We start from the raw sequence: 26959 nt of genomic DNA, 5'->3' as shown, positions 1-26959 counted from the left end.
TCCCATACCCCGGACGGTGCCGGTCCCTATGGGGCTCCCGGTCACGGCGGTTGTGACCACAGCCTGGCTCGTTACCCCAGGCTGTAGTGGCGCCACAGCACTGTGGTGCAGTGCTTTTGACCGCTGCGCCACCCAGCACCCCCTCCTAATTTCCTTTTTGATGACCCGTCATCATTGACCCGTCATCACAATGGCACACATTATCCCGGTGAGGTTGCCTAAAGTGATTGGCGTTCCCATTTTCCTTGTCCAATTCAGATGATGAGATTAGGTAGATTCCTGGCAGATGGAGTTTCCACTAGCTTGTGTCTCCCACCCCACCCATCTTCTCCTCTCCACCGACCTCAGGCACTTCCTGCCAGGGGGGCGCTGTTACCAGTTGCATGGCCGCAGTGTGGGCTGCCAGGCTCCTGTCATCAGAGGGCAGGAAATGCAGAGCTGCTGGTCCAGGGGCAGTGACAGGGGGAAATATGTTGGGGAGCTTATCAATAACGAGTAAGGTGGAAAAAGGAAGATCAAATTACACAATAAGGGCTAATCGCCAAAGTGGTGGCTGGTCCGCTCCCTCTAATCCCTCTCTTTCTCCTCTCCCACTCTCCCTTATCCTCTCTCAGATTTTCGTTGGCCATCTGCCTGTGTTTCTCAGGGGACCCCTTTCTCCTCTCCTGAGTACTAGACGGATGTTTTATTAATTCACTTTCACCTGATTACACCCTCTCTGGAGCCAGCGATACATTAATAGGCATTTAATCAACGTTTAATCAAGGCTGCAGCACAGCGAACAGAGAACCAGGGATCAGAGCATCCTGATCAGAGCATCCTGTTGAGGTCAGCAATAAAGGGCCAATACAGGGACATATGATTGCATGAGGGAGCACGCACACACACACACACACACACACACACACAACAAGCCTCATGACAACAGATACTACAGACAGAAACGCAAAAAATATTGTAAATACACGCCGCAGAAATTCAGCAACGTCCATACCTCAATCCAGCAATGCTCGCACCTCAACAAAGGACTCCCATAGCAACACAAAGAACAAGAACAACATACTAAAGCGCACACCAGAGAACCACAGGTGTCGGAAAACAATGAGAGCATTATCCGACACAAGATGGCACCGCAGGACGAGGAGATCGGGTTCAGAAGACAATCATGCACACGGCAAACCTATTACGGCCACACAAAAGAGCGGGGTTAGCTTTCCCAGCATGGACCGGACCAGGTTAAAATTTGAGACAAAACCAGAGAGCAGCCAGATCCAGCGAAAGCCCAGGGTCAGCTATAATGAGAGCTGAATGTGAGCATCCAAACGGTCTTGTTTAATGGGGTTCATCCCTGCAAGGTCTGTGTCCTGCCCCTGGTGTGTGTACACGTTTGGTTGTGGGTCAGGGGGCTGCAAGGGCTCGTGACCCCGAAATGACCTCTGGGAGTCAGAGGGACCCCACTGGCAGGACAGAGCTCTTTATACTTTAATCTGGTAGCACAGAGGATCAATATGGCTACCATCGGCGCTGGTGATTGTGTGAGCAGGAGTTAGCGGTTCCAGCCATTTTCGGCCCCTCACCGGGTGGGCTGGCGCACGACACAAAGCCATCATCCCTCTGCCACCCCGGTCACAATGACCTCTGGGACGGTGGCACACCACCGGCAACCTACTTAACATTCATTAGTGTCAAAGAGGTGAACAGATGCTCAGGTCTTACGGCTCTTCTCTCTCATGTTCTCACCATGGGGCTCATTGAACGGAGTTTGAGCGTTTCATTTGGGATATGGGAGAGGTCTGGCTTCAGTCCATTCTGCTGTGGATTAAGAGGAGGGCTGGGTGGCCGGACTCACCTGTCCTGGTGGAGTGCTGAGCAGAGCCATGTTGCCAGGTGGTGGTGTTGACTGGACCGTCTGGTTCGGGCAAGGAGCCTGGTAGGATGGTTATTCTGGTCCTGCTGTTTCTCTCTCCAGTCTGTTCCCCCAGCAAGGCTCTGGCCCTCGTCCATTCTCAATGACCCACATGTCCCCTGAACTAATCTCTCCGACCTCTCTCTCTACTAAACTGTAGCCAATATTCACTCTCTGTCACCCCACTGAGTGAGAGGACAATCTGACATCTACAGGTCAATCCATATGGCTCACAAACTCCATACTATAAAATATGCTCTTTCTCCATGATATTGATATAGCTATCTCCCTCTTGCAGCGACTGAGTCAGGTGGAGAGACATGAGGAAGAGAATGAAATTCCTTCCTTTGGGGGACTGATACTGTGTTTCTGTATGTGGATTATTGCTGTTAATAATTACCACCTTGTTAAACCAGTCTAAGTCACTGGTGCATGCTATTTCCTGGGTAAACATAGATGAATACACTATAATAATAACAAACACAGAGTTCCTTTTCATCATAACTTTGAGGCACATTTTACACATTTACACATTTCAGTTCCCCTTATATGTCCCCTCACATTTGGATCAGGTGGGCCCCGTGATCCTCCAAAGCCATGAATGAAGATCGGTCCGACCAAACCACACAGAGGTCAGACCAGAAAACACAAACAGCTGGACAGAGGGCTTTTCAGCCCAACTACAGAGAATAGACAGGATCACGTTCTGGGCTGCTATAACGCTAGAGTATCAATCTCCTAGCCATAATTACATTACAGGGATATAGAGACCAAGTTCTGTGGAAACAATGGACTCCTATCAATTCCCCAAATCAGACCTCATTAGTGTGAATGTGTCCATGTGTGTTCTTAACCGAGACCTATCTGTAACGCCAATCAAAGCTTATTATCTAGAGTGTGTCTGTCTTCAGTTGGATGTCTTTTAACTTAGAATTTGTTTTGAAGGGACATTTTGTAAAAAACACTAGTGGCATATTAACAAACCCCAAACCAGAGAGTAACAGTAACGTTGCCCCTAGTGACAGAAAGAGGAGACACTTAAACACACACTGACACATACAAGCTTTCTTTTAGGTAGTTTGACATCTTTGACAGCCTGTCTGAATGTTATGTCTAGTAGCAGTTCTTTTCTTAGCTCATGAAAAGCAGAAAAATGTAACTACAAGTTCTTGTAAATCTGTTTTCTTTCACGAGCACAGTCCATTAACTTTGTAAAAGTTTACATTTTAGCCAAAAGTCTTTGCCTATATGAACTCCATAAGGAAATGAGTTGTTTTGGACACACTAAAGCTTCATGGGTGTATCTGAACTCCTGACCTCTTCCTATACATGTCTCTTCCTAAAGCATACTCTCCCCTTGGCTCCCTCCGTTCTGCCAACAGGGGCTCTGCAATGCACCTTGGGTAATCCAGATGTTACAATGCCAGTTTGCTAAGACACTGCTTGGAAATGCATTGTAAAAGGGAAGCACATCCTGGGATAAGTCACTGGCAGTCTGTTTTGTGCTGTGATGTCTCAACACTTCCGTTACAATAATGGGTCATTTTCTTTGATATAGCTGATATCATTATTATAGTTATATTACCCTTATATTATGCTTGTCTGAACGCCCGAATTGAACTGGTGTTTTTTCTTCTAAATGACACACCTCAACTGATCTGACGTCTGATCCATACCAAGATTGATACTCCATTGCAATCCACATCCACAAGTGTTAAACTAATAGGGTAACACTTTATTTGAGGGTCTGCCTGTATACTGGATAAACCATTAATAACCCTATACCAGTTGTTAACACCATTATTATCACTCTGTCATCACTTTTCTCTGTTCCCTAAACCCTTATTATAAGAACCTGAAAGCATATAGAAATGCTAAACAAGCACGCCTTATGAATTGACTTAATGTAATGTTTTCTTTATGAGGTAATATCAATAAGGCCCGAAGGGGCAGTGGGGTATATAGCAAATATACCACGGCTAAGGGGCTGTTCTGGATACGGAAACCAACCTGTGGTATATTGGCTATATACCACAAACCCCAAGATGCCTTATTGCTATTATAAACTGGTTACCAACGTAATTAGAGCAGTAAAACTAAATGTTTTGTCATACCCGTGGTATACGGTCTGATATACCATTGGCTTGCAGCCAATCAGAATCCAGGGGCTCAAAACAGCCAGTTTATAATAATGTTTATAACCTGTTTATAATCAAACCCCGTGAAATAATGAGTTGCTAAGGCAATAGCCTCCCCCAAAACATATGCATATACACACACATTAATTACATGCTCAAATAGACAAAGCTGACAAAGGCCCATAAAAATACCAATACAAGCACATTCACGCTGGTTCTAAGGGAGCGAGGGCCTGCCCACTCTGTGCTGCCCATTGTTGACAGCAAGGCTGTGAATCAAATGGGGCTGTGACCTGGGCTGGCTCGGCCCAGCAGGACTGAGGGGGACCCTGCTCCTGGGCTCACTCCAGCCCCCTGGTCGTGAGCCTGGGGCACCACACTGAGCCGCCCCCTGGCACTGACGTTTTCCCTCACATCTCATCAATCTGTCAGCTTAGCACTGTGACACACACTGCACAATATGGTCCCCGTATTCCTCCATTAGTGCCCTCTCTCTCAATAGGGCCCCCAGTATTTCTATATTAATCCACCTCCCCACTGGGCAAGGGACCCCCTGTCTCTGCCTAGTAACAACCATCAATACTATCCACAGCCCTGCCCATCCTCCTCACAGACTGGGTCACTATTCACTAGAGTCTATATTCATCAATACACAAAGCTGCATGCATTAACACCCATATTGTTCTGGGTCAAAATGACATATTCAAACTATTCTGTGAGGGTCCCTACCACGGAAACAGCTGGTGCATGCACGAATGCACTACTGGCACACTGGTACAAAGTAGGCCTATAAGAAAGAGTGGTATTCAAGAAACCCAAACTTCTGTCAACAGGCCCTCACCTCTATTCAGTACAAGTTGACACATGTGGTATGGGGGTAACAATCAGGAAGAGAGGGAGAGTAAAAAGAAAGAAAGAAAGAAAGAGGAGAGAGAGAGAGAGAGAGAGAGAGAGAGAGAGAGAGAGAGAGAGAGAGAGAGAGAGAGAGAGAGAGAGGAGAGAGAGAGAGAGAGAGAGAGAGAGAGTCTCTCTTTGGAGAAACCATGCCACTTTCGATTGGACTCACTTTAGAAACAGACTATTCAATTTCATTTCCATAAGAAAAGGAGACTCCAAATTATACATGGAATCTCTTCAATGGTGATTGTCTTAAATAGCAAAAAGGAATAAAAAGAGATGGGGTCGGCTGGGGGCTGTATACATTTGACATATACAAGGTAGCAGGGCATAGTGATTGTTGCTTGCCCAAAACTTTTTTTTCTTTCAGAAAACCCTTTCCTTGCTGAATAGGCACCTATTAGTGACTCCATTTTAGGCACAGGGCTCTTCAATGGCTCCTCACTGTGCGTCTTTATCATAGTCAGGCCCTGAATGCAGGCAGCCCCCCTCCTCCCACCCCCGGGCCCAGCTCCTCAGACTGCATAGATAGGTGCTGGAAGTGTGTGATGGCTGTAGGTGGGGTGAGGTGGAGCGAGTGGGGGAGAAGATTGGGTTGTAGCTGGGTACTCTCGCACCCTGTTTTGAGCTCCAGGTGTGGTGGGCTAACACAGCGCTCTGAAGCCACTAAAGAGGGCCCCATTGTACAACGCGCACACTTTCTTCGACTGTGTAGTTCTACATGTATTAGTTGAATCTCCATAATGCTACCCGCCTCCCGCGCCTCAAAACAAGTCAGCCTCCGCGAATCGCTGCACACCGCCTTTGAAGCCCCTGGTATTGTTGCTGGATTATTCTGGAGTTAAGACGAAGGAGATGGAGGGAGGGGGATGTCTGCACTTTGATCTCCAGGGGAGACAGGAGAGTACGAAGGAGCTTCTTTAGAAAAGTGAGTTACTGCGGCGAAGGCCCCACAAACACCTGCAAGAAGACAGGCGGACGCGTAGTGGCCAGGGCAAGGAGGCCCACGTTTGTTCATTAAACTGTGCTGCGCCCCTCTTCCAAAATCTCAGGGTATACCCCAACCTCATCCCAATCCCTCAATATATTGTAGCCCCCACCCCCACAACTAATACTGTAATATTCTACTGTACATCACAATCCCTATACATTCTTCAGTCCTCTAAAAATACTATCCAGGACTACTCCATCAGAACGTCCCTGGGCCAAGATACTAACATTCTTTGAAAGGTTTGATAATTGTTACTGTTTGTGTGTGAAAAAAACATCAGGTCTGTAAAATGAATATCAGAGGTGAAAGAGCCTTTCAAGAGGAGGGAGTTACAGGTTTATGCTGATGTGTATGAGTGTGTGTGTATGTGGTTGAGAATATAGAGAGTGAAGTTGAGAGAGAGGGGCTGTAAGATGAATATGGAGGCATTGTTCAGCCATGCTTACCTCCACGGGCAACCATCTGCTCCTGTCAATGCGTCACCTGCTCGTCTGAGCCGTCTCCCGAAAACGGGGGAGGGGGATTAGAGAGGTTATGCCTTGAAGGAGGGGCCGCAGCGACAGGCGAAGAGGAGGAGAGAGGTTGCCTGGGGGAGACCAGAGGAAGGGTTACTCAGAGAATGGCGTCCTAGTGGCGAATACTGTACGTCAGCGCATCACAATGTTGAATATAGGGCGAAAAGTTTTCCTGGGCAGGTCATCTGGTCAGGAAAACTCTTGGCTTTATAAATAACTGAGCTATTCTCGTGGAATGCTTTTAATGCAAAATATGCTCTCGCCAAAGTTTGTTTGGGAGCTCATTTTAAGGCTTTCATTGACGTCACGCAACAGCCAGGAAAGCCGACCAGGTAAAGCAATGTAGTGAACATGACTGTAGTGGGTGATTAGCTGCTGTGAAGTGATGTCCTGTCTGTGTGGCAGCACAGCGAGACTGTATATTGTGTGACAGAGAGCAGGGAGGGTGTCGGTCCATCAGCAGGGATCTAATTAAGGGCTCGCATGGTACAAACGCTGTGCAGTCTGCCTATGATTCGCCACCATGTAAATACAGGCCTCAGCGCAGCTGAAAGGTGTGTGTGGGAGTTCACAATGGACCTGATGAATGCGATCAGCCAGCGGCTGGAGGCGGAAGTATTGAAACCATCAATGAACACAGGAGCAAACAACACCGGGTTATGAGTTAAACGCTATCGCCACATCAGCTTCACTGATACGTTACCACGCATTAAGTTAAGTTAATAGGTTCACATCATGAAAATGATCGGAGATGTTGAGAAGAAGAAGTTCAGGAGCAAAAATATATAAAATATGTATATATATATATATATATATATATATATAATATAATTATTGTAAAAAATTAACTGTGTCCATAAGGTGTAGATAGTAAGTATCAGACCGGAAGTAGAGGCCTGGGCATTGTTGTTCACTAATTTACTCCAAGTAGGGAAAAGGATGGTGGGGTTTGAAGAAGTAATAAGGGGAATATATATATATAAAAAACATGGGGGATTGGAAGTGATGCAGAGCAAATTACATTGATAGAAGATACACATCTATCTGCAATATTAGCTGATCATCTCCCCCCAAAAAAATAGGTTAATAGGTTTCTCTCATTAACCCAGGATGAAATAACATGCTATTTAGCAGATGAAGAACAATGAACAAACCAAAGACACTCGGTCTCCTGGCTGGGTTGTTAAAAACACCTACACAGACAGACACACCTTGAGAGCAAACAAACATGGGTGATCCTTATACTTTCATGTCTCTGGTGATATCATGGAGCTCAATTTGAGGGATATTTCTGTAAATAATACACTATGTAATATAAAGGCAGAGAGTGGATGGGTGGTGATACTGAGAGGGGTACAGAACAGAGGGGCTGGGGGGAGGGGAGTAGAGAGGGGGGATCTGGCTGTACAGTGCACACACTCACTGCTGAGGAGGAGCAGCCTGCCACACATGGACCGCTCACCTGGAGCCGTTCTCCTCAGACCCACAGAGAGACAGGAACACAACCCTGGGGGGACAAGAGAAAGTCTGAGTGACAGGTGAAAGTGACCAGGCTGTGGGAGGAAACACCTATTGTGTTTGGTCAAGAGGGCAGAGAGCCAGAGCAGAGGGATAGGGCCTGCTCAGCCGTCCCGCATCCCTCCCTAAAGCGAGATCGTCAGCCAGCCTCCACACCCAGGAGCCTTTACTGGACTGAGGGGTCGGTTTGAACTCACTCTCTTTACCACATCGTTAACCCCCCCTCTCACACACACACACACACACACACCCGCGCACACACCCTTGGGTCACCAACTGCCAGGTTAGAGACCTAACCAAACCACTCTCCCCCAGTATCCTTTTATGTTGTGGAAACAGACCCTAAGGCTAAAACTTATCTTATCAGTTAGGTCGGTTCTATTTTAGGTCAGTTCTATTTGGACTGGTGACAGACGGAATTCCTCTTTCAGCCTAAATAAAATCTCCACTATTGACAGCTATATCTGCCTCTCCTGTGACTCAACAACCGTTCAATGGCCCTATCATGGTAGTTTCCTAATACAAACACTGCACCAAAATTTGCTACAGTAATTCTACAGTAAATTCTACAGTAAAGTAGACCTTGGTCCCCACTTGTATCACATGGAGTAATCCATTACTCTCTATGAACCTACCTACATGGGCCTACCTACATTGGGCCTGTGTCCTCCTGTGCTGGCCTGGGGTGAGGGATGTGCTGTGATCCTGGGAGAGTTGCTGTCAGGGACACGTGTAGCAGGGAGGTGGCCGGGGGTGACTTTCCTGGGTGTAAAATTCAATTATGCAGCGGTGAGCGTGTCTCGGCGTGTCTGTTGAGAGCGGTGGGCGCCTGTCCGTTCCCAGCGTGCGGCAAGGGGGTTAAGTGCCAGAAAGACCTCCACATTATCTGGAGTGAGAACAGCCCATGTGGCTGGCCGCACGGCCTCCATTCCCCTTTCACACTCTTTACAACAGCCCTGCTGAAAGCCTCCAATGTTTAATCCCCCTCCTCTTTTGCCCTCCACCCCCTTCAATCTCTCTCTCTCTCTCCCTCTCTCACTCAGTTCAAAAGAGTTTTGCACAATGCCAGTGGAAACCCAGAGTAGATTCTTCAGCACCCCCTGTGGACACTGGACTGAGGCTGGGAGACAGTGCACATGTGAACCCGATTCACAGGACTGCCGTCAATCAGGCCATAAATCAACAACATCTCTCATTCTCTCATGAAGACACAATTAAGCCTCACAACTCTACTAATGCCCCTCTCATCTGACTTCTCCCAACCCAGCTTTCTAGTCTAGTCTCTACAATCACACAGACTCTGCAGTCTGCAGTTATTCAGATGAACACCACAACAACACATTAAATCATAGGTCTGTGTTGCATAATGATAGGGCAGATAATAACTCAGTAAAGGTCTAAGAAACTCACAACAGCAGGAATAAATGTGGAAACATTCGGGAATGGGTCCTGAGACAAGCTAAATGTTCATTCCCCTCACTATTATTCACATGAAGCACCCAACTGACAAATGTCCAGCCAGACCAGAACACATTTGGCCCAAGGAGTACTTAGTGGGAACAGATGCTCTGTGGGAGACTGAGAGAGAAGAGGACTGAGGCTCTATGGAGTAGGCCATTGTCCACACACACTCAGCCACTTCACATGAAGAACGAGCAATTGTCTCCATCACCGTTAATGACGCAATGAGTCCCCGATCGAATGTGCAGTGTGAAGAACACATTGAGGAAGCAGACAGGCACCAATTAATGAGGTTTAATGACACCCCGTTATTACAGCATTGATGATCTGTGCAGCTACGCAATGGAATCCAACAGCAGTCATTGGGCATGTAATGAGACAAGTGTGTAGTCACTGATATACAGTGAGATGACATATGTGCAGTCTGAAAAAGGAATGCTCTTATACAGAGGTCCAGTAGAGGTCAGAACCCTCTCTCCTTGCATACATTTATCATCATGTCACTATCCATAGCGACACAGAGTGGGTTGGAGGTATTCTCATTGTTAATACCACATTGTTGAATTGTGAGGAGTTGCCCTACGCTATCAAATTATTGTTTGTGGTCCTCTTTAACAAGGAGAGGTAGGTAACGTTGACGCCCTACCGTCATTGTTGTAGAGAGAATTCTGTGGTATATTATTGATAGGCCTACATATCTAGGCCCATTGCCCTACCGCCGTGTTCGTTGAACACCAGCAGAAAGGATGGGGCAGTATGACATTTTCTTTAAATAGCTGTTTTGACGTTTAAATTAGAGTAATGCGAAATGTAAAATACTTACTGCTGATTCACCTGTTGACAGACACGTTGCCCTGGCATCGCGACACAAAAAATACAGTATTCCTATACTGCTTAGTCCTAAGACACTCAGGGTCAAACCGTTTTTATTTATTTAGTATCTTTGAAAAGTAATTTAAAAACTCTCCGTTTGTTTTTATAGAGGGACGTCACTTAGCATGCCTCTGAAGTGGCGCTGTATTGAACATCAGCTACAACCTTTTTTAACCGGTTGTTCGGCGCCACCTTTGGCTTTTAGTAAGCGCCATCACATCACTGACGCGTGATAACAGGAGCCAGGCAAGCAAAACCGACCCCAAAACATTCATAACACAAAATACCCAAAATACGCAAACGAACTTTTGATCGATACAAGTTGCATCACCTACTGTCATAACATAGCCTTATATGAGTAGCAGCTATACGACTTTATTGATTTAGGGCATGCGTCACAGTATAGGCGTGCATTGACCATCCTCTTCATCAATATACCCAAGACATAGTCATCTGTTATATCACAGCAGACGGCCTACTGAGTGGGTGGAGGCTTGGCAGGTAGTGATGGTTATGAAACGTTGATTCTGAACATATACCCAGCTACCTCTACCCCAGCACTAGACAATAAGAACCAGATGGCCAATATAGCAGTTTCATAACAACATAGCTCCATAGGCCTACTCGTCGCGTAACAGTGATACAGACCGTAACGGGGTGTGGTGTCACGTGGGCCAACATGAATGGCTGAAGTTTAACTTGCGTTGCTCAAACAAATTCGACCAAAGCACACACACACATTCAGCAACAATAGTTTCATACCTGTGCAACGAGAAGACTGGAGGATGGACGCAGCATACGAAATTAACAGGAACTATCCCACACTGGACAATGGCAAAGAGGTAAGCCTTTTTTAAACATAACATCTATTGACTATACAATAATGAAATGTATAAGGAATAATATACATTTATGAACTTGTTTATCGCTAATAATAATATAATAGTGATGGTAACTGATGTTATCATGTTGAAATGTATAAACCTGTTATTGGCTTATAGTACTAGAATGATGATAACTGATGGTTTTCTGATTATATTTATTTAATATAGCCATATCATTATTAGTGCAGTAAATTCCATGTCAGGAGATAGGGAAGGTAACAGGTATACTTGGCAATGGACAGACCTTTAGCACCTGTGAAACTTGCTATGTGTATAAAGTCACAGTGTCATTTGGAGAAAGGGTATTAGAATGGCAGCTATATTGTTCACTGTGGCTGGAATAGTCTAGTCAGCGGAATGGCAACACAGACTGGACTATTGTAAACGTCTCATAGTCATTAGTGAATAATGTTAAAGGTCAGTGACTATGAATCCATGCAGATGCGCGGAATAAATACCTGTACTTAAAAAAAATTCTGATCTAGAAAAGGTGTGCTACAGTTTAACATAATCTATTGCTTGAGAAGTAATGATAAACCTTTACTGTTTGTTAATTCATCACAATAATGGACTGGAGAAATTATAAAGGGATAGTTAGGCATAGAATTCCAGTCCTATGGGTTTGAATAAACAACGAAGTACAGTTCAAGGAATTGTGGATGTCGATGTATTTGTGCAGAGTAGAGATACATGGTAGATTTGGATGGGATGGTGTCAGAGGTCATTACTACAAAAGGTCAGACCGTAAAGGTTAAAGGTGTGAAAGCTTTGCGCTTTGAGAGGTAAGTCCTTTGGAATGCAAAATAACCTGGGTTCTATAACTACAGCCCACACACAAACACATGCACAAAACATTATTTTTTTATTGTGAGTGATACTTTCATTCATGGAATAAATTAACACAATCCTATAATGCAGATCTGTTCAACTGTTTGATTTACCTGGGTTCGTATAAGGTTTGTGGGTCAGATTGTGGAGCCTCAGTCATTAGGGGAGTGGGCGACATGTGTTTGCAGTTCAGCTAATCAGAGTGAAAGAGTGAGAGGGCATAAAGCGAGAGAAATAGCGGTGTAGTTGAGGTGATGCCAAAGGGTCACCACGCTACAGAAGGTTCACTTTAGGAGAGCATTGCCATGTCAATCACTCCACTCAGGGCTTCATAAACAATCCGTTGCTACAGCATATTAGTTCTTCCCAACACAACCCCCAGGCCAGTGATATATCCACTGTACCAAAGCTATCTAGATGAGAATGTAATCCACAGCCCACCAAATTCAATGCCCCCTGGAATGTGTGCAGTGGTAAGGCCTAGCCCTGGGGGTCATAGGTCAAATTGCTGTGAATCTTGTCTTGTAGCAGAGGACAGGCTCCATGTACCTGGAGGAAGAGACCAGCACCAAGGCGGGGTGCTGTCCTGGCTTCTTCTCCCTGAAGGAGGAGGTTGGGGCGCTGGCCAAAGCTCCTCAGACTGTTTGAGGTAAACCACTCAACATAACTGTGAATATGAATGTACACAGTACAAACAACTCTTACATGTGCAGTAATGTACTGGAGTCACACATGCAAAGTAATGTTCAATCTTTATTCGAAATGCTCTGATGTGTTTTTCCAATGAGCCATTGGTCAAGGACAAATAAGAAGTCAGCCTGTTAGGAGTGACAAAAACCTGTAAAGCTGAAATAGCTGGAAAGCTGAAAGCAGTAATACCTGAAATAGCTGTAAAATGTGAAATAGCTGTGAAAACTAAGAGGTGTAGTGAAAACTAAGAGGTGTAGTAGCTTTCATAGCTTTAAAAGCTGAAATAGTTTCTGTAGGTGAGAAAAAGAGAGGGTGGGTATGAGGCTATTCTACAAGCACAATAACAGGCTATAAGCAAACAAAGTAAACAATGTGTTTTTATCCATTTCATACCATGTGTACCAAATATGAATAAAACAGATGGAAAAAGACAAATCCAAATGATGTACAGTATTTTCAGAGCCAACCCACAGCTGTGTTCTGGACCAGAAAACTGCTTAGTCACTCCTTCAGGAGGACATTCATTTTACATTTTAGTAATTCAGCAGACGCTGTTATCGAGAGCAATTTACAGCAGCGAGCATACATTTCATATTTTTTTTCATGAACCCACAAGCCTGGCATTGCAAGCACCATGCTCTACCAACTGAGCTAAACAGGACCATTTATCACTAGCAACTTTAGGTAATGATCAGAAGACGAAGAGAGGCACTAGAAGATCAGACAGAAGTTTACTAGCTGCCATTTGTCAGTCCAAGGGACCAATTTTTAAAGAGACAGCCAGGGCTTCACACAGAGTTAGCCAGACTGAGTTAGCCAGACTGGAGTTAGCCAGACTGAGTTAGCCACACTGAGTTAGCCACACTGAGTTAGCCACACTGAGTTAGCCACACTGGAGTTAGCCAGACCTTTCCTTTCTTCCCTCTTTTCCTCCATGGAAGAATTTACATGGGTACATAACCAAACACATTTCATAAGACAGCATGTTACCAGTTAGCTCCAGATGTTTTGAGGTTACTGACCATCCTCCTGCATCCTGGTACCTGCCTCAGTGAAGGGACATGAGCCTGGCTGGCTACAGTCCATAAGGTCCCCCCAGTAGGGGATAACATACCTAGGGCCTGCTGAATTGGAATGTGTACAGCTCTGTGTCTGATTTGAACAGGCTCTCTCATACATATAGAACAGTTTGTTGTTCAATCTCAGGGCAGGCTCCTGCAACAGAGGACAAGGAATGGGAAATAATGCTCCACCATTGGATACTACCAGTAAAGGTACTGTAGGGTAACTACTACAACCCCAAGTATGAATTATGGACATTTCCCTGGGGCTCCTAAGATACTTTTTTGAGAATTGACAGAATTGACATTAACATTTAACTAGCGAAACCGTTAGTGGAGAGTTTCCAGCAGGTGTGAAGGTGTTGAGGCCTACCTGCAGGGTTTTACATAATGTATACAATTAAAGTCCTAGGCTTGAGGTTGGTACGGTATCGTTCCTCTACCTCTGGGCAAGAATGGCGTTTGTCAATATTGTTTCATGTTATTTCAGCATCAAAGTAATCACATTGCATATTGTGAATAGCTGTCATAACACATAATGTTGAACATTTTGAGCCATTTTAATCCAAGACCTTTCAACTAGGGTTCAAGGTTTGTTTATTTTAAATATTATTGAGTTTGTTGACAACTCAATCAAATATTAACCAAAATGTGGTTGTTGGATCTGACGCCTTTGTCCACAATGTGCTTGCATGCCCAAATGTATTAGTAGCCAAATGTTATTAATATAGGCTACTGAATTTTAGAGCTGGAGTGGATGTAAGCCCTATTCTTCCAACTGTGTAGGAGATTTATGGCTCTATGGTAACTGTTAGAGTGTGATGACATCTTTATCTTAGATATCTACGGGAGCAGTTGTGTGACACATCTCAAGGCCGCTTTTGATCCACATATGCAGGCTAAGGCTTCTGCTTTTTGAAATAGCTCCAAAACATTGGACTGGAAGACACCCATCAGGCCCCAACATGGTCACCAGCTACGGCCACAGCATTAATTTAACCCACAATAGTTGTGTTGCGCCACCAGCAAGAGTTGACCACGTATAAAGGTACATCCTTTTTAAATTTTGTAGTTGACTTAAGTGACTATGTGTACTTCACGGCATGCAGTCAGGGTGTTTAGCAGCACATTCATTGTTTAACCTTCGACGATGAAGTGTTAATCAAAGTTTGATGTCCTAGTAGTCAAAACAGAATTTGATTTTCTTGTGTCCTCACTTAGGGAAGAGTGGGGGTAAGCTGAGTCAAGGGGTTAGCTGAGCCACCCTTTGTTTCAAGAAACCATACACAAAAATTAATCATGTGACCAAATATTTAGGAAGAGGTCACATTTCATGGAGATCTGAGAAGGAAGAAACCACATGGAAAAAGTGGTGGAGTTAGTCCAAAAAACAGATTTTCACAAATTAATTTAGTGTAGTTATATGTTTTATCGGATGCTTGAGTATCTAAACCAAAAGTAGAGATGGTTCTCTACACTCATGTTGGGGGTCTCTTTTTCAATATGAGGTTATAAATCTAGTCAGAAGTTCATCCCTGTAGCTGTGTTGGCATAATATAGTCAGAATGTTTTGCCTTGGAGCAAGTTGAGCCAATGGTCACCATACTCCATACACACTTCACAGGATTACATTTAGGTCAGTTTTATGTATAATATGCATAGTATGTCTGCAATGTGTTGCATATAACTCAAGATATTGCATTTTAATTGTTACAGAGCAGACATTACCATGCCCCCATGTATACAAATGTAAAACAAGCAGGGCTGCCCTTGAGTTTCTTTGGAGAGAGCAGCCAAGGAAGTGCGAGAGGGGAAGAAGTCCATTTGATCAGCAGCAATGGATGGAAAAATAGACAGAATGACACTGAAGAGAGACATTGGCAAAAACTGTCAAAAAGAGAGGCAATGACAGAGTAGCAGAGGCACCAAGGTCTACTGATGACATGGAGGCATAGCTTAGCTGGAAACATATCAATAATTTTTCAGGACTAGTTTCATGGGCGTAGTAGCCTAAAATAACTTGCCCACAAACTGGCGAACATCGAAAACAACATCCCTGTCCTGGACAATTGGTCAAGAAAGGGAAGGGTTAGTGATATTGAACAGATAATCTAAAGTGCTTTCTGAATGTCTTTCTTGACCCCTTGACTTTTTCCCCAATTTTTGTTACATTACAGCCTTATTCTAAAATGGATTAAATACATGTCCTCAGCAATCTACACACACAATACACTATAATGACAAAGTGAAAACAGGTTTTTAGGAAATACAGGTTTAAAAAAAAAAAGAAATACCTTATTTATAAAGTATTCAGACCTTGCTAATGAGACTCGGGATATTGAGCTCTAGCGCATCCTGTTTCCATTGATCATCCTTGAGATGTTTTTCGCAACTTGATTGGAGACCACCTGTGGTAAATTCAATTGATTGGACATGATTTGGAAAGGCAAGCACACCTGTCTATATAAGGTCCCATATGACAGGAGAAAAGTCAGAGCAAAAACAAGCCAAGAGGTAGAGAAAATTGTCCGAAAGCGCCCCGAGACAGGATTGAAGCCGAGGCACAGATCTGGGGAAGGGTATAAAAATTCTACCCCTGCAGCACAGTAGGTCCCCAAGAACACAGTGGACTCAATCATTCTTAAATGGAAGATGCCTGGAACCACCAAGACTTTCCTAGAGCAGGCTGCCCGGCAAAATCTGAGCAATCGGGGAGAAGAGGCCTTGTAGGGAGGTGACTAAGAACCCGTGGACACTTGACAGAGCTCTAGAGTTCCTTTGTGGAGATGGGAGAACCTTCAGAAGGACAAACCATCTCTGCAGCACTCCACCAATCAGGCCTTTATGTTAAAGTGGCTGGACGGAAGCCACCTCAAATAAAAGGCACATGAAAGCCTTGCTTGGAGTTTGCCAAAAGGCACATAAAGACTGTCAGAACATGAGAAACAAGATTCTCTGGTCTGATGAAACCAAGATTGAACTCTTTGGCCCGAATGCAAGTCCGGGCCACGCCTGGAGGAAAACCCTGCACCATCCTACGGTGAAGCATGGTGGTGGAAGCATCATGCTGTGGGGATGTTTTTCAGCGGCAGGGACTGGGAGACTAGTCAGGATCGAGGCAAAGATGAACGGAGCAAAGTGATAGCGAGATCCTTGATGAAAACCTGCTCCAGAGCGGTCAGGACCTCAGACTGGGGTGAAGCGCACACCTTCTAACAGCACAACACCTGGGGGTAAATTTGACCGGCAAGATAAGCCTGGCCAGGCTCCCTGTAAGATTAATATTAGAATAACAATGCAGTACCGATCTCCTGTCAACAACAAAGTTTACACTAAACTATCTGTCTAAACTAAACAGACAGAGAGACCTAACAAACAGGGCAAACAAACTCTGACACAAGGAGTCAAGAATGGCACATCATTAGAAGTGGAGTATGCAGAGCCATGGGGGGAGAGGGGTGTGGAGCGTTGTTTTGTAACTAAGTGCTGTTGGATGTTAAAACAACAGCAGATCCATGTGGTCTCCATAGAGCCCCAGTCTGGAGAATGGGATCCAGATGGAGAGAGAGAGGGGGGACGAGTGAGGAGAGTGAGGGGGGAAGAGAGAGGAGCGTGAGGGGGAATGGGACTGTGTGCCGCCCGGCCCCACCTCTCTACTGGGCCTATGGCAGTAAGAGATTGTTCTACTCCCTCTCCGCTCCCCACAGTTACAAAACAAAACCACATTTAAAATAATTGAACAATATAGATTTGCAAGTTTCCAAGGATGGGCCAAAATGTACAATTGATATTGAGATGTACAGTTGATATTGAAAGGCATAGATATGTATATGCACACATCGAATCCCATCCAAAATTAACAAAATCTGGAAAGTATTCTCTGGTGTTAAGTGGCTATTTTAGAAAATGCAAAAAAGTTGACAGAATGATTTCAAAGATGTGATAGCATTGAAAAAAATGCATCATGTTGTTGTTGCTGGGTGCAGGTAGCTAGTGGTTATGAGCATTGTGCCAGTAACCGAAAGGTCGCAGTTCTAACCTGTGCCGACTAGGTGAAAAATCTGCCGATGTGCCTTGAGCAAGGCACTTAACCCCAATTGCCCTGTGAGGCTTGGATAAGAGCGCCTACAAATGACAAAAATATAATGTAAAATGTTGTGCAAGCCCTTTCAATGCTAGCCACAGCCCACCGCCCTGGCTCTAGTCGGTTCTATAACATCCAGGCCCACAGTTAATTAGCTGGGTGATTGTTTAGTGCTGTACTGTTCTGTCCTAAGGGCACGGTTGACTCCACAAAGTCTGTCAAATGACCACTGTTGGGACGTGCAGTGACCGCCTTAGCGGTATGCAAGTCCACATACAGTATTTCCAGAGCTGGATTATCATGAGTTGAATCACAGGTTTTTAAAGTAGTTTAAAAAAAAATGTAACCTAACTTTCATTGTCAATTATAATAAAATAATACTTTTACAGTAAAGAAGATACAAAAACACACAAAACTGAAGTACAAGATCTAATAGCAGGATTGAACCACTCCGGTGTCACACACACAGGATTTACAGAGCCACATGGCGCTCTGACTCAACAGGAGAAGGGCATCACCTGATGCACATAGAAGTCTCGCTGGTCGCGATTAACAACCAGGAGTTTGAGTTCTTCAACAGCGTGGACACCAGCTTCTCCAAGGCCTTGGACGAGAGTCGTCGACGCCCTCGCACCGAGATCAGTGGCCCACGTCACGAGCTCTCACGCAACAAACAGAAGGACAGCAGTGTAAATAGCACCCACCCAATTCTCCGCCACACACTTTTTAATTAGGGAAAATGTGGAATTGAATTCAGAATTACTTCTGGAATTGACTAGGAGAGTTTAAATGGAATTCACCCAATCCTGGTGTGTATGTATGAGTGTGTGTATATAGAGAAAATATGATCACTGGATAATCAATCTAGATATGCATATAAGAACAGTATTACAAACCATGACTGATTAATATTTTAAGTATACGTAATAATAATTATATGATGATATATTTGTGTCTAGGAGGGAGAAGGAGGAAGTAGAAAAACAGTGTGTGTGTCACATGATCTGAGCTCTGGGTGGCGCTTTAGGAGGCCACCAGCCAGACTGTCTAATGAGGGGCGAACGCGTGCACGAGACGGAGCCTTCTCACATCCAGCCTCCTTTATTAGTTGTTTCCACAATGATATTAGTTTTAGTTACTGGGCACCAACTGGCCTGGCTGCAAACAGAGGAGCCCACTGTCACAGAACAGACTGTCTCTATCACAGACCCAAAGGAGGGAAACCCAACAGGGTCATCGCTCATCCCGGACAGACAGACAGTGCAGAGATAGACAGGGCCACCACCAAGCCAGCCAAGCCTTGTCCCCAGCCCCTCTGCCTAGCTACTGGACAGGGCGACAGGTTAATGTGTCATTGGAGGATATTAGAGATATTTATGGTCTGAGATGGAGACAGGCTGTTTTGAGAGGAGCCTGGTGGGGTCCTAATGTTCCCCTAGCCTGAGGCTGGACCACACAGCATCGAGTTTAGATTAATGGTCGACGCCCAGTACTAACTGTCACACGAGCCAATGGGTGACCTCCTCTGGTGCTCTGTTCACTGTCAACATAGTTACTGAGTAGTGTTCTAGAGCCCAAAAGCACCCTGGGCAGGCAAAACCCCGAAAAAACCATCCCCATCAATACCATGGGCCATACACTTGTTTCAATCAATTTACATTTTGGAATTGGACACTGAACACAAGGCAGATGTGCAGACAATTGTAAATATTACTAAATTGTAGTTTTCTACATCTCAAGACGTTATGCACCACTGTTTCGACTGGTTTTACTCTGCCCTCTACTGGTCTGTTTTGGCCATGTATATACTGTATATCTACAGTATTTGTCACATTCATCTGAACTGCGTAATGAGTCCCCCCTCTTCCCCTCCCCTATATTCCATGAAATGTTCCCCAATGACATCCAGGACTTGGACCGCTTGGCCACAACCAGATTCTGAGCTACGGATCTGAGCTGGATTCTGATCACCCTAAGGATCAGCCATTCATTACTGTCTGTTTACAACCTACACACTTTGAGGGGGTGTGCTACTCCTGTGACCAAGGTGTCTGCTTTGTGTTGTATGTGGTGTCTGCATTGTTGGGAAGGGCCCGTAAGTAAACATTTCACTGTTAGTCCACAGCTGTTGTTATACGAGGCTTGTGACTTAATACAATTTGATTTATGTGTGTGCATACGACATGATACCTGTGTGTATGCATGCGCACCCACACAATGTGTTTTGATGAAAGACTCAAATCGTGATGACAGTCCCCACTCTGCTATCTATTCTAATGGAAAACTCTCTAGGGCCCCAAATTAAATGTCATTGTTTTTAATTGAGCCCCTACAATTATAGATAATTGCTCCCTTTTGCCACCACCTTTAAAGTGAAATGTATTCCCATGAGCAGAAGCATACATTCTACAAAGGCCTCATTTGAATATGTGTGTCCAGCCAGGGGCTCTCAGGAGAGTGGGAGAGTATAATGCTGTCAAAGGGTCCAAGTAGTCCTAAAGCTGAGGATTTCCCCGCTATATACAGGGCCAGGAAAGCAGTGATCATAAATAAGATCTAACATTGATTACTTTGGTCATTCACTCCAGGGCTTCACAGACCCAGTGTGTCAGAACCAGGAGGGAAGGAGTTTGTTGACATCGCCTACAACTACAGACAGTAACCATCCATCTGGACTAGAACACTTGTTTCTCTTGGGTCCCTCTCTTTTACACAACAGCAGAGGCGAAGAAAGTTTCTAGAACCTACTAGAAGTGATCTATGGCTCTCTCCCTCCAGCCTAATTTCAGTCCCCGGGGCTTACTTTATTGAAAAATACCACAAACAAAAGGGGACAAATTACAGAGGGGGCAGTGGTGGGATTTGAAGCCCTGGCTTTGTTCGTACAATTGAGACTTCACTATTCCCAGGAACTACAAAGAGCGCCAGCCCCAATGAAAACACCCTCACAGGAAGCTCACATTTACATAGCAGTGGGACCTTGGTAGAATAATGAAGTGAATCCACTCACTGGATCTCCCCCACCCATCCATCCTCCTAGTCCTCCCTCACCAAATAGGGACTGGGTGTGTCTGTGTATATACAGGACCAGTCAAATTTTGGACACCAACCAACTCAAGGGTTTTTCTTAATTTTTACTATTTTCTACACTGTAGAATAATATAAGACACCAAAACTATGAAATAACACATATGGAATCATGTGAACTAACTAAAAAGTGTTAAACCAATCTAGATATATTTTAGATTTTAGATTCTTCAAAGTAGCCACCCTTTGCCTTGATGATGCCAGCTTTGAGAACACTCTTGGCATTCTCTCAACCAGCTTCATGGGAGGAATGAAGCTTTTTCCAACAGTATTGAAGGAGTTCTCGTATATAAAGCTGAGCATATGCTGAGCACTTGTTGGCTAGCTTTTCTCTTCACTCTTGCGGTCCAACTCATCCCAAACCATCTCAATTGCGCGCTGAGGTCGGATGATTGTGGAGCCCAGGTCATCTGATGCAGCACTCCATCACTCTCCTTGGTCAAATAGCTCTTGCACAGCCTGGAGGGTGTGTTTTGGGTCATTGTCCTGTTGAAAAACTAATGATAAGTCTCACATAAGAAAACTAGATGGTTGGAGTAAAGCTGCAGAATGTTGTGGATAGCCATGCTGGTTAATTATTCTTTGAATTCTAAAAAATCCAGACAGTGTCACCAGCGAAGCACACCCACACCATCACACCTCCCTCTTCCTCCATGCTTCACGTGGGAACCACACATGCAGAGATCATCCGTCACCTACTCATTCACAAAGACAAGGTCGTTGGAACCAAAAGACTGAAATGTAGTCTCATCAGACCAAAAGGACAGATTGCCACCGCTCTAATGTCCATTGCTCTTGTTTCTTGGCCCAAGCAAGTCTCTTCTTTTATTGGTGTCCTTTAGTAGTAGTTTCTTTTGCAGCAATCCGACCATGAAGGCCTGATTCATGCAGTCTCCTCTGAACAGTTGATGTTGAGATGTGTCTGTTACTTGAACTCTGTGGAAGGCATTTGGTTTGGGCTGCAATTTCTGAGGCTGGTAACTCTACTGAACTTATCCTCTGCAGCAGAGGTAACTCTGGGTCTTCCCTTTCCTGTGGGTCCTCATGAGAGCCAGTTTCATCATAGCTGCTTGATGGTGTTTGGGACTGTACTTGACAAAACTTTCAAAGTTCTTGAAATGTTCTGATTGACTGGACCTTCATGTCTTGAAAGTGCGCAATGATGGACTGTCATTTCTATTTGCTTATTTGAGCTGTTCTTGCCATAATATGGACTTGGTCTTTTACCAAATAGGGCTATCTTCTGTATACCATCCCTACCTTGTCACAACACAACCGATTGGCTCAAACGCATTAAGAAGGAAAGAAATTCCACAACTTAACAAGGCACACCTGTTAATTGAAATGCATTCCAGGTGACTACCTCATGAAGCTGGTTGAGAGAATGCTAAGTGTGGGCAAAGCTGTCATCAAGGCAAATGGTATATTTGAAGAATCTCAAATATATTTTGATTTGTTTAACACTTTTTTGGTTACTACATATTTCCATATGTGTTATACCATGTGTTATGTCATTGTAGAAAATATTAAAAATAAAGAAAAACACTGGAATGAGTAGGATGTGGGCCAAACTTTTGACTGGTACTGTATATAAGAACATATTAACACAAGTGTGTGTTAACAACAGTGTCTCTGTCTCAGTGGAGGTCTTTCCCAAGGTGGAGTACACAGCGGAGGAGAAGGCCACGATGGAACACAGTGTTCAATGAGCTGAAGACTCTATACCCTACGCACGCCTGCCGTGAGCACAACCCGTGTAGGTTCCCTCGCTGGAGCAGTACTGCGGCTACAGGCAGGACAACATCCCCCAGCTGGAGGACATCTCACGCTACCTGCAGTGTACTGACAACAGATCGTGCCTAAGTGCCCCATTTCTATGCTTCTTTAAGCGTCCCAACACACTGACATGATACCCTCCTCCTCTCTGTTTTAGCATGCAGAGGTTTCCGGTTGCGCCCAGTGGCTGGCCTTCCTCCTCTCGGGATTTCCTGGCTGGTCTGGCCCCGAGTCTTCCACTCTACACAGTACATCCGATCACCAATCCAAGCCCATGTACACACCTGACCGTGAGTGTCACCCTCATATAATTTTAAGGGAGAAAACACACCGCGCTGAATGACAGTCTGAAATTCGTCTGACGCTTTGTTCAATATTCGTTTGGCAAGGTGTGTTTTAGGGACCAATCTGATTTCCGTCATTTTCGCCCGCTTTCCACATGTAGAATCGGCACCCTGTTAAGTACTCTCGGCCGGCAAATGCTGCCGGTGTATCCGTGCCTTTATACAGGTGTCACATCCTACCTTGGGACCAGTTGTACATAGTTGATTATGTTCTCATAGTCATTGACCTAAATCTCTCCACAGGGATATCTGCCATGAACTCCTGGGGGCATGTTCCTCTGTTTGCTGACCCCACCTTTGCCCAATTCCACAGGTAAAGAACACAAGAGGACATGAACGTTCTTTAACCACTGCTGGTATCATAACTAAGAGAACTATCCATTGTTGGCGTGAAAAAAGGCACCATTGTAAAGATCAGTTGAAACACAGTCATGCTAGTCATAATGTTCTTGATTGAGAGAATGCCATGTAACTGTACTGCATGTGCCAGTCTTTCTCTAATATTGGTTTTGCTTCTGTAGAAGGATTTCAACTGTGTTACATCACAATATCCTGAAGCAGATATAAGTCAATAACATGATTTATTTGACACTCTTTTTGAACAGGAAATCGGTCTGGCCTGGGTGCCCCCGAGTACATTGGAGAGGCTTGCTACTGTAAGTATCTCAGACGTCTCACAACATCAACTTCAGCCGACTCCTGATACCAGAAGACAAAACAATATTGAATATGTGATGAGCCCTGTGTCTGTCTGTCTGTCCACAGGTCTATTGTTCACAGTGGAGTTTGGCCTCTGCAAGCAGGGCTCTGAGATCAAGGCCTATGGAGCTGGCCTTCTCTCGCTCATTTGAGAGCTGCAGGTATTTACCTTACATGTACACTTTCCAGAGTGACTTACAATGAGAAATACATGCTAGAAGCAGCCACAGTGGTCACATGTGTTGGGCATTCTTCACAACAGAACAATTCATTTAGCCATGTGGCTATTTTTGCAAGGGTGTCTTTCATTACCTGTTTTTATGCCCACGTTCAGGCCTCCTTCCTGCAGTTCTAGTAGACCCAAAGCCCTATGAGGTAGCCCAGTGGGCTGTCAGTCAGCAGCATCGCATTAGTGGAAACCAAGACTGTTCTCAGGGGCAGACATGGTTACGTAGCTAGATGTGTTCAAGTCGCATCTGGGACAATTTTAGCATTTTAGCCAACCCTTTTTCTAACCTTAACCTAACTCTCCTAACCTGCCACGTTAATTCTCCTAACTGCTGTGTAAGTTCTCCTAACCTGCTATGCAGAAAAGCAACTTCTGCTACTAGTCAAAACCGGCGAGACCTGCCCTGATACCACTAATGCATCAGCTGTCAATCAGTTTGTTAGTGGTCCACCCAGGGCTCAGGCTAAATGTATCACTAGGGGAAACTAGTGAGGAGTGGGTTAGTGGTTCACTGGAGAAGTAGGAGGCAGAGACAGAATTCATATCTTAAGTCACCAGTTACATCACAGTGTCAGCAGAGGATGTGCAGTTAACTGAGTCATATCACAGCAGGACCAACTCACGCTGAGACGCGATTCACACTGCACTTCCTGTTTACTGCTGCCGAGGCTCATGGGGCACAGAATTTCATTGAGGAATTGGACACTGCTTGTGATCTGTGACCTCAAAACACCAAATGAGGGCTTGTAACCTGGATTCTGCTCATTGTACATTGATTCACGACAGTGTTACATCTCCCATAAATGGGATTAGTTGGAGTCAAACTCTGGACTAACATTTTACTGTTTTGAATTGTTTTACAGTACTGTTTGACAGACAAGCCCAAGACTCAACCATTTGACCCTGCGAAGACCAGCCTCCAGAAGTACCCAATCACTGAGTACCAGCCCATTTACTTTGTCGCCGAGAGCTTTGATGACGCCAAAGAGAGAGTCAGGTAGAATTTAACATCTGTACAATATTAACCATTTAGGATTTCACATATTCATTCACTGTATTCGCTTCGGAACTCTCTGGATCTTTATATCATAGAATATATATCTTCACATTTCCAATGGAATGTCCTGTGTTATGACTCTCTATACAGGAAATTTGCGACACTCATCCCCAGGCCTTTCTCAGTGCGCTACAATGCATACACCCAGAGTATTGAAGTCTTGGATAACACCCAGCAGCTGAGAAACCTGGCTGACAACATCAGTGGTGTGTGACACATTTCTATAGTGTCCTCATAAAACAAACTCCTCAATAGCCCCTTATGCAAATACCAACATCAAGTACTATTAGAAATGGATTCAAACAAGATTTTCTACCAATTGTAATTGATATACACTGTATGTAATAAATGCCATTTAGCATACACTTTTATCCAAAGCGGCTTACAGTCACGCATGAATACATTTTACATAAGACTGGTCCAGGGAATCGAACCCACAACCTTGGCATTGCAAGCACCATGCTCTACCAACTGAGCTACAGAAGACCACACTAGGATTTATTTTTGTCTTGCCTTTTAGAAATCTAAAACATAGTTTAATTGAATTAAAGACAATATCTGTATAAATTTCCAACTCTTACTGGTATTTAATGTTTATTCATCTTCTACAGATGAACTACCTAATTTAATTGTATTGCTTTTATTTTAGGGGAAATTGGGATCTTGTGCAATGCCCTGCGGAAGATGGAGTAAGGAGAACACTTTGGAGACATCCTTCAAAACTGATGTGCACAATGATAGAATCTCAATGTATCTCATCAATCTTGTAGATTTCCATTATACTCTTTGTACTTATAATCTGTGTGCTTGTTCATTATAACATTTACTGCATTCTGCTTCATCTTTAAATAAATTATTCATAAATACCTACTGCAACCCATGCACTAGTCATTTTAAGTAGAACATTTTAATATTAGTAGTCATATTATTAGAGTAGCACTCTCTCAATGAATCACATAGACAGGCATACTACTAGCCAATGAAAATGGCACATCGGGAAAATTAGTCTTTCATTGTAAATATTAAGCGACATAAAACAAGTATTAACTTTCTCTAAATGAATTATTCGATAAGTGAGTGAGGTTTTCGTTAGATTTTGTTAACTCCAACAAGGAGAAGTATTATTTTATCATACCTTTGTCAGCATGTTCTAGAAATCCAACACCCGCCATTACATTATTGATAGGTTAACCGACGTAATTTTCCGTAACCAGCTGTGACAGATTAAATTAGAAGAGTGCTATTCCAAAACTATTAGCTCAGGCTTTGAAGATGATCTAATTCGCACTTGAGTATTCTATCTACAGTGGTTAAATCGCAAATAACAAAAATGTATCCTTGCATTATGCTATAAAAAGCTAAGCCTATATAACAATAACGAAATACAATGTGTATGTCCAGAATGTTATTAGAGAATGTGTTTGATTATATCCTGAATTCTGATTAATCCAAATGATTGACTGTTTTTCCATTCTTTACTATCACCATCATATTTGTTTGTATAATATTCATGAAAATGTGTTATTATTAACTGGCCAAATAAATGTATTTATATCCTGAAAAGGTTATCTTTCAAATAAATGATCTCAAAATAATTGTTATGTTTTATTATTTTTTATTATTAGGCTATAATTGGTTGTGAGAACACATGTTGTATTAGAGTCTGTCAAAGTGCGTTTCAGCACCTTGGAGAGCATCTCAAGTCAGGGGAAAATAAATGTTTTGCACAATGACCTGTTGCACCTTGTAGGCTACAAAACGCAGTTTTTTTCAATATATTAGGCCTATAAGTGCTTTCATAAACTATTTTTATTCCATTAAAAGGAGATTGGATGTTATGACGCATAACACCTACAAATCAGACGTGTGCATTTGCGTAACTCATTTCCATAAAGAATTATGTGAGCATTGGTATATACAC

The 26959-nt window shown here is 43.9% G+C and overlaps 1 protein-coding gene across 1 annotated transcript; it reads left to right on the top strand.

Moving 5' to 3' along the window:
• Window positions 1-10910: 10910 nt before the first annotated feature.
• On the top strand, window positions 10911-26633 carry LOC121579003 (phenylalanine-4-hydroxylase). Its single transcript, XM_045214399.1, is given in 22 exon segments — window positions 10911-11141; window positions 12540-12660; window positions 18351-18533; window positions 19428-19434; window positions 19737-19773; window positions 19776-19841; window positions 20353-20385; window positions 20473-20504; window positions 22561-22621; window positions 22623-22691; window positions 22694-22772; window positions 22867-22902; window positions 22905-22935; window positions 22937-22967; window positions 22969-23003; window positions 23297-23318; window positions 23320-23358; window positions 23650-23713; window positions 23819-23913; window positions 24845-24978; window positions 25129-25244; window positions 25688-26633. Coding segments are annotated over 22 exon segments (1392 nt in total). The 5' UTR covers window positions 10911-11084; the 3' UTR covers window positions 25732-26633.
• The last annotated feature ends 326 nt before the right edge of the window (window positions 26634-26959 follow it).

Source organism: Coregonus clupeaformis, unplaced genomic scaffold, assembly GCF_020615455.1.
Source record: "Coregonus clupeaformis isolate EN_2021a unplaced genomic scaffold, ASM2061545v1 scaf0249, whole genome shotgun sequence".
Lineage (NCBI taxonomy): Eukaryota > Metazoa > Chordata > Actinopteri > Salmoniformes > Salmonidae > Coregonus > Coregonus clupeaformis.
Note: the sequence above shows the minus strand (reverse complement) of the source record. Positions and strands in the feature narration are given on the sequence as shown.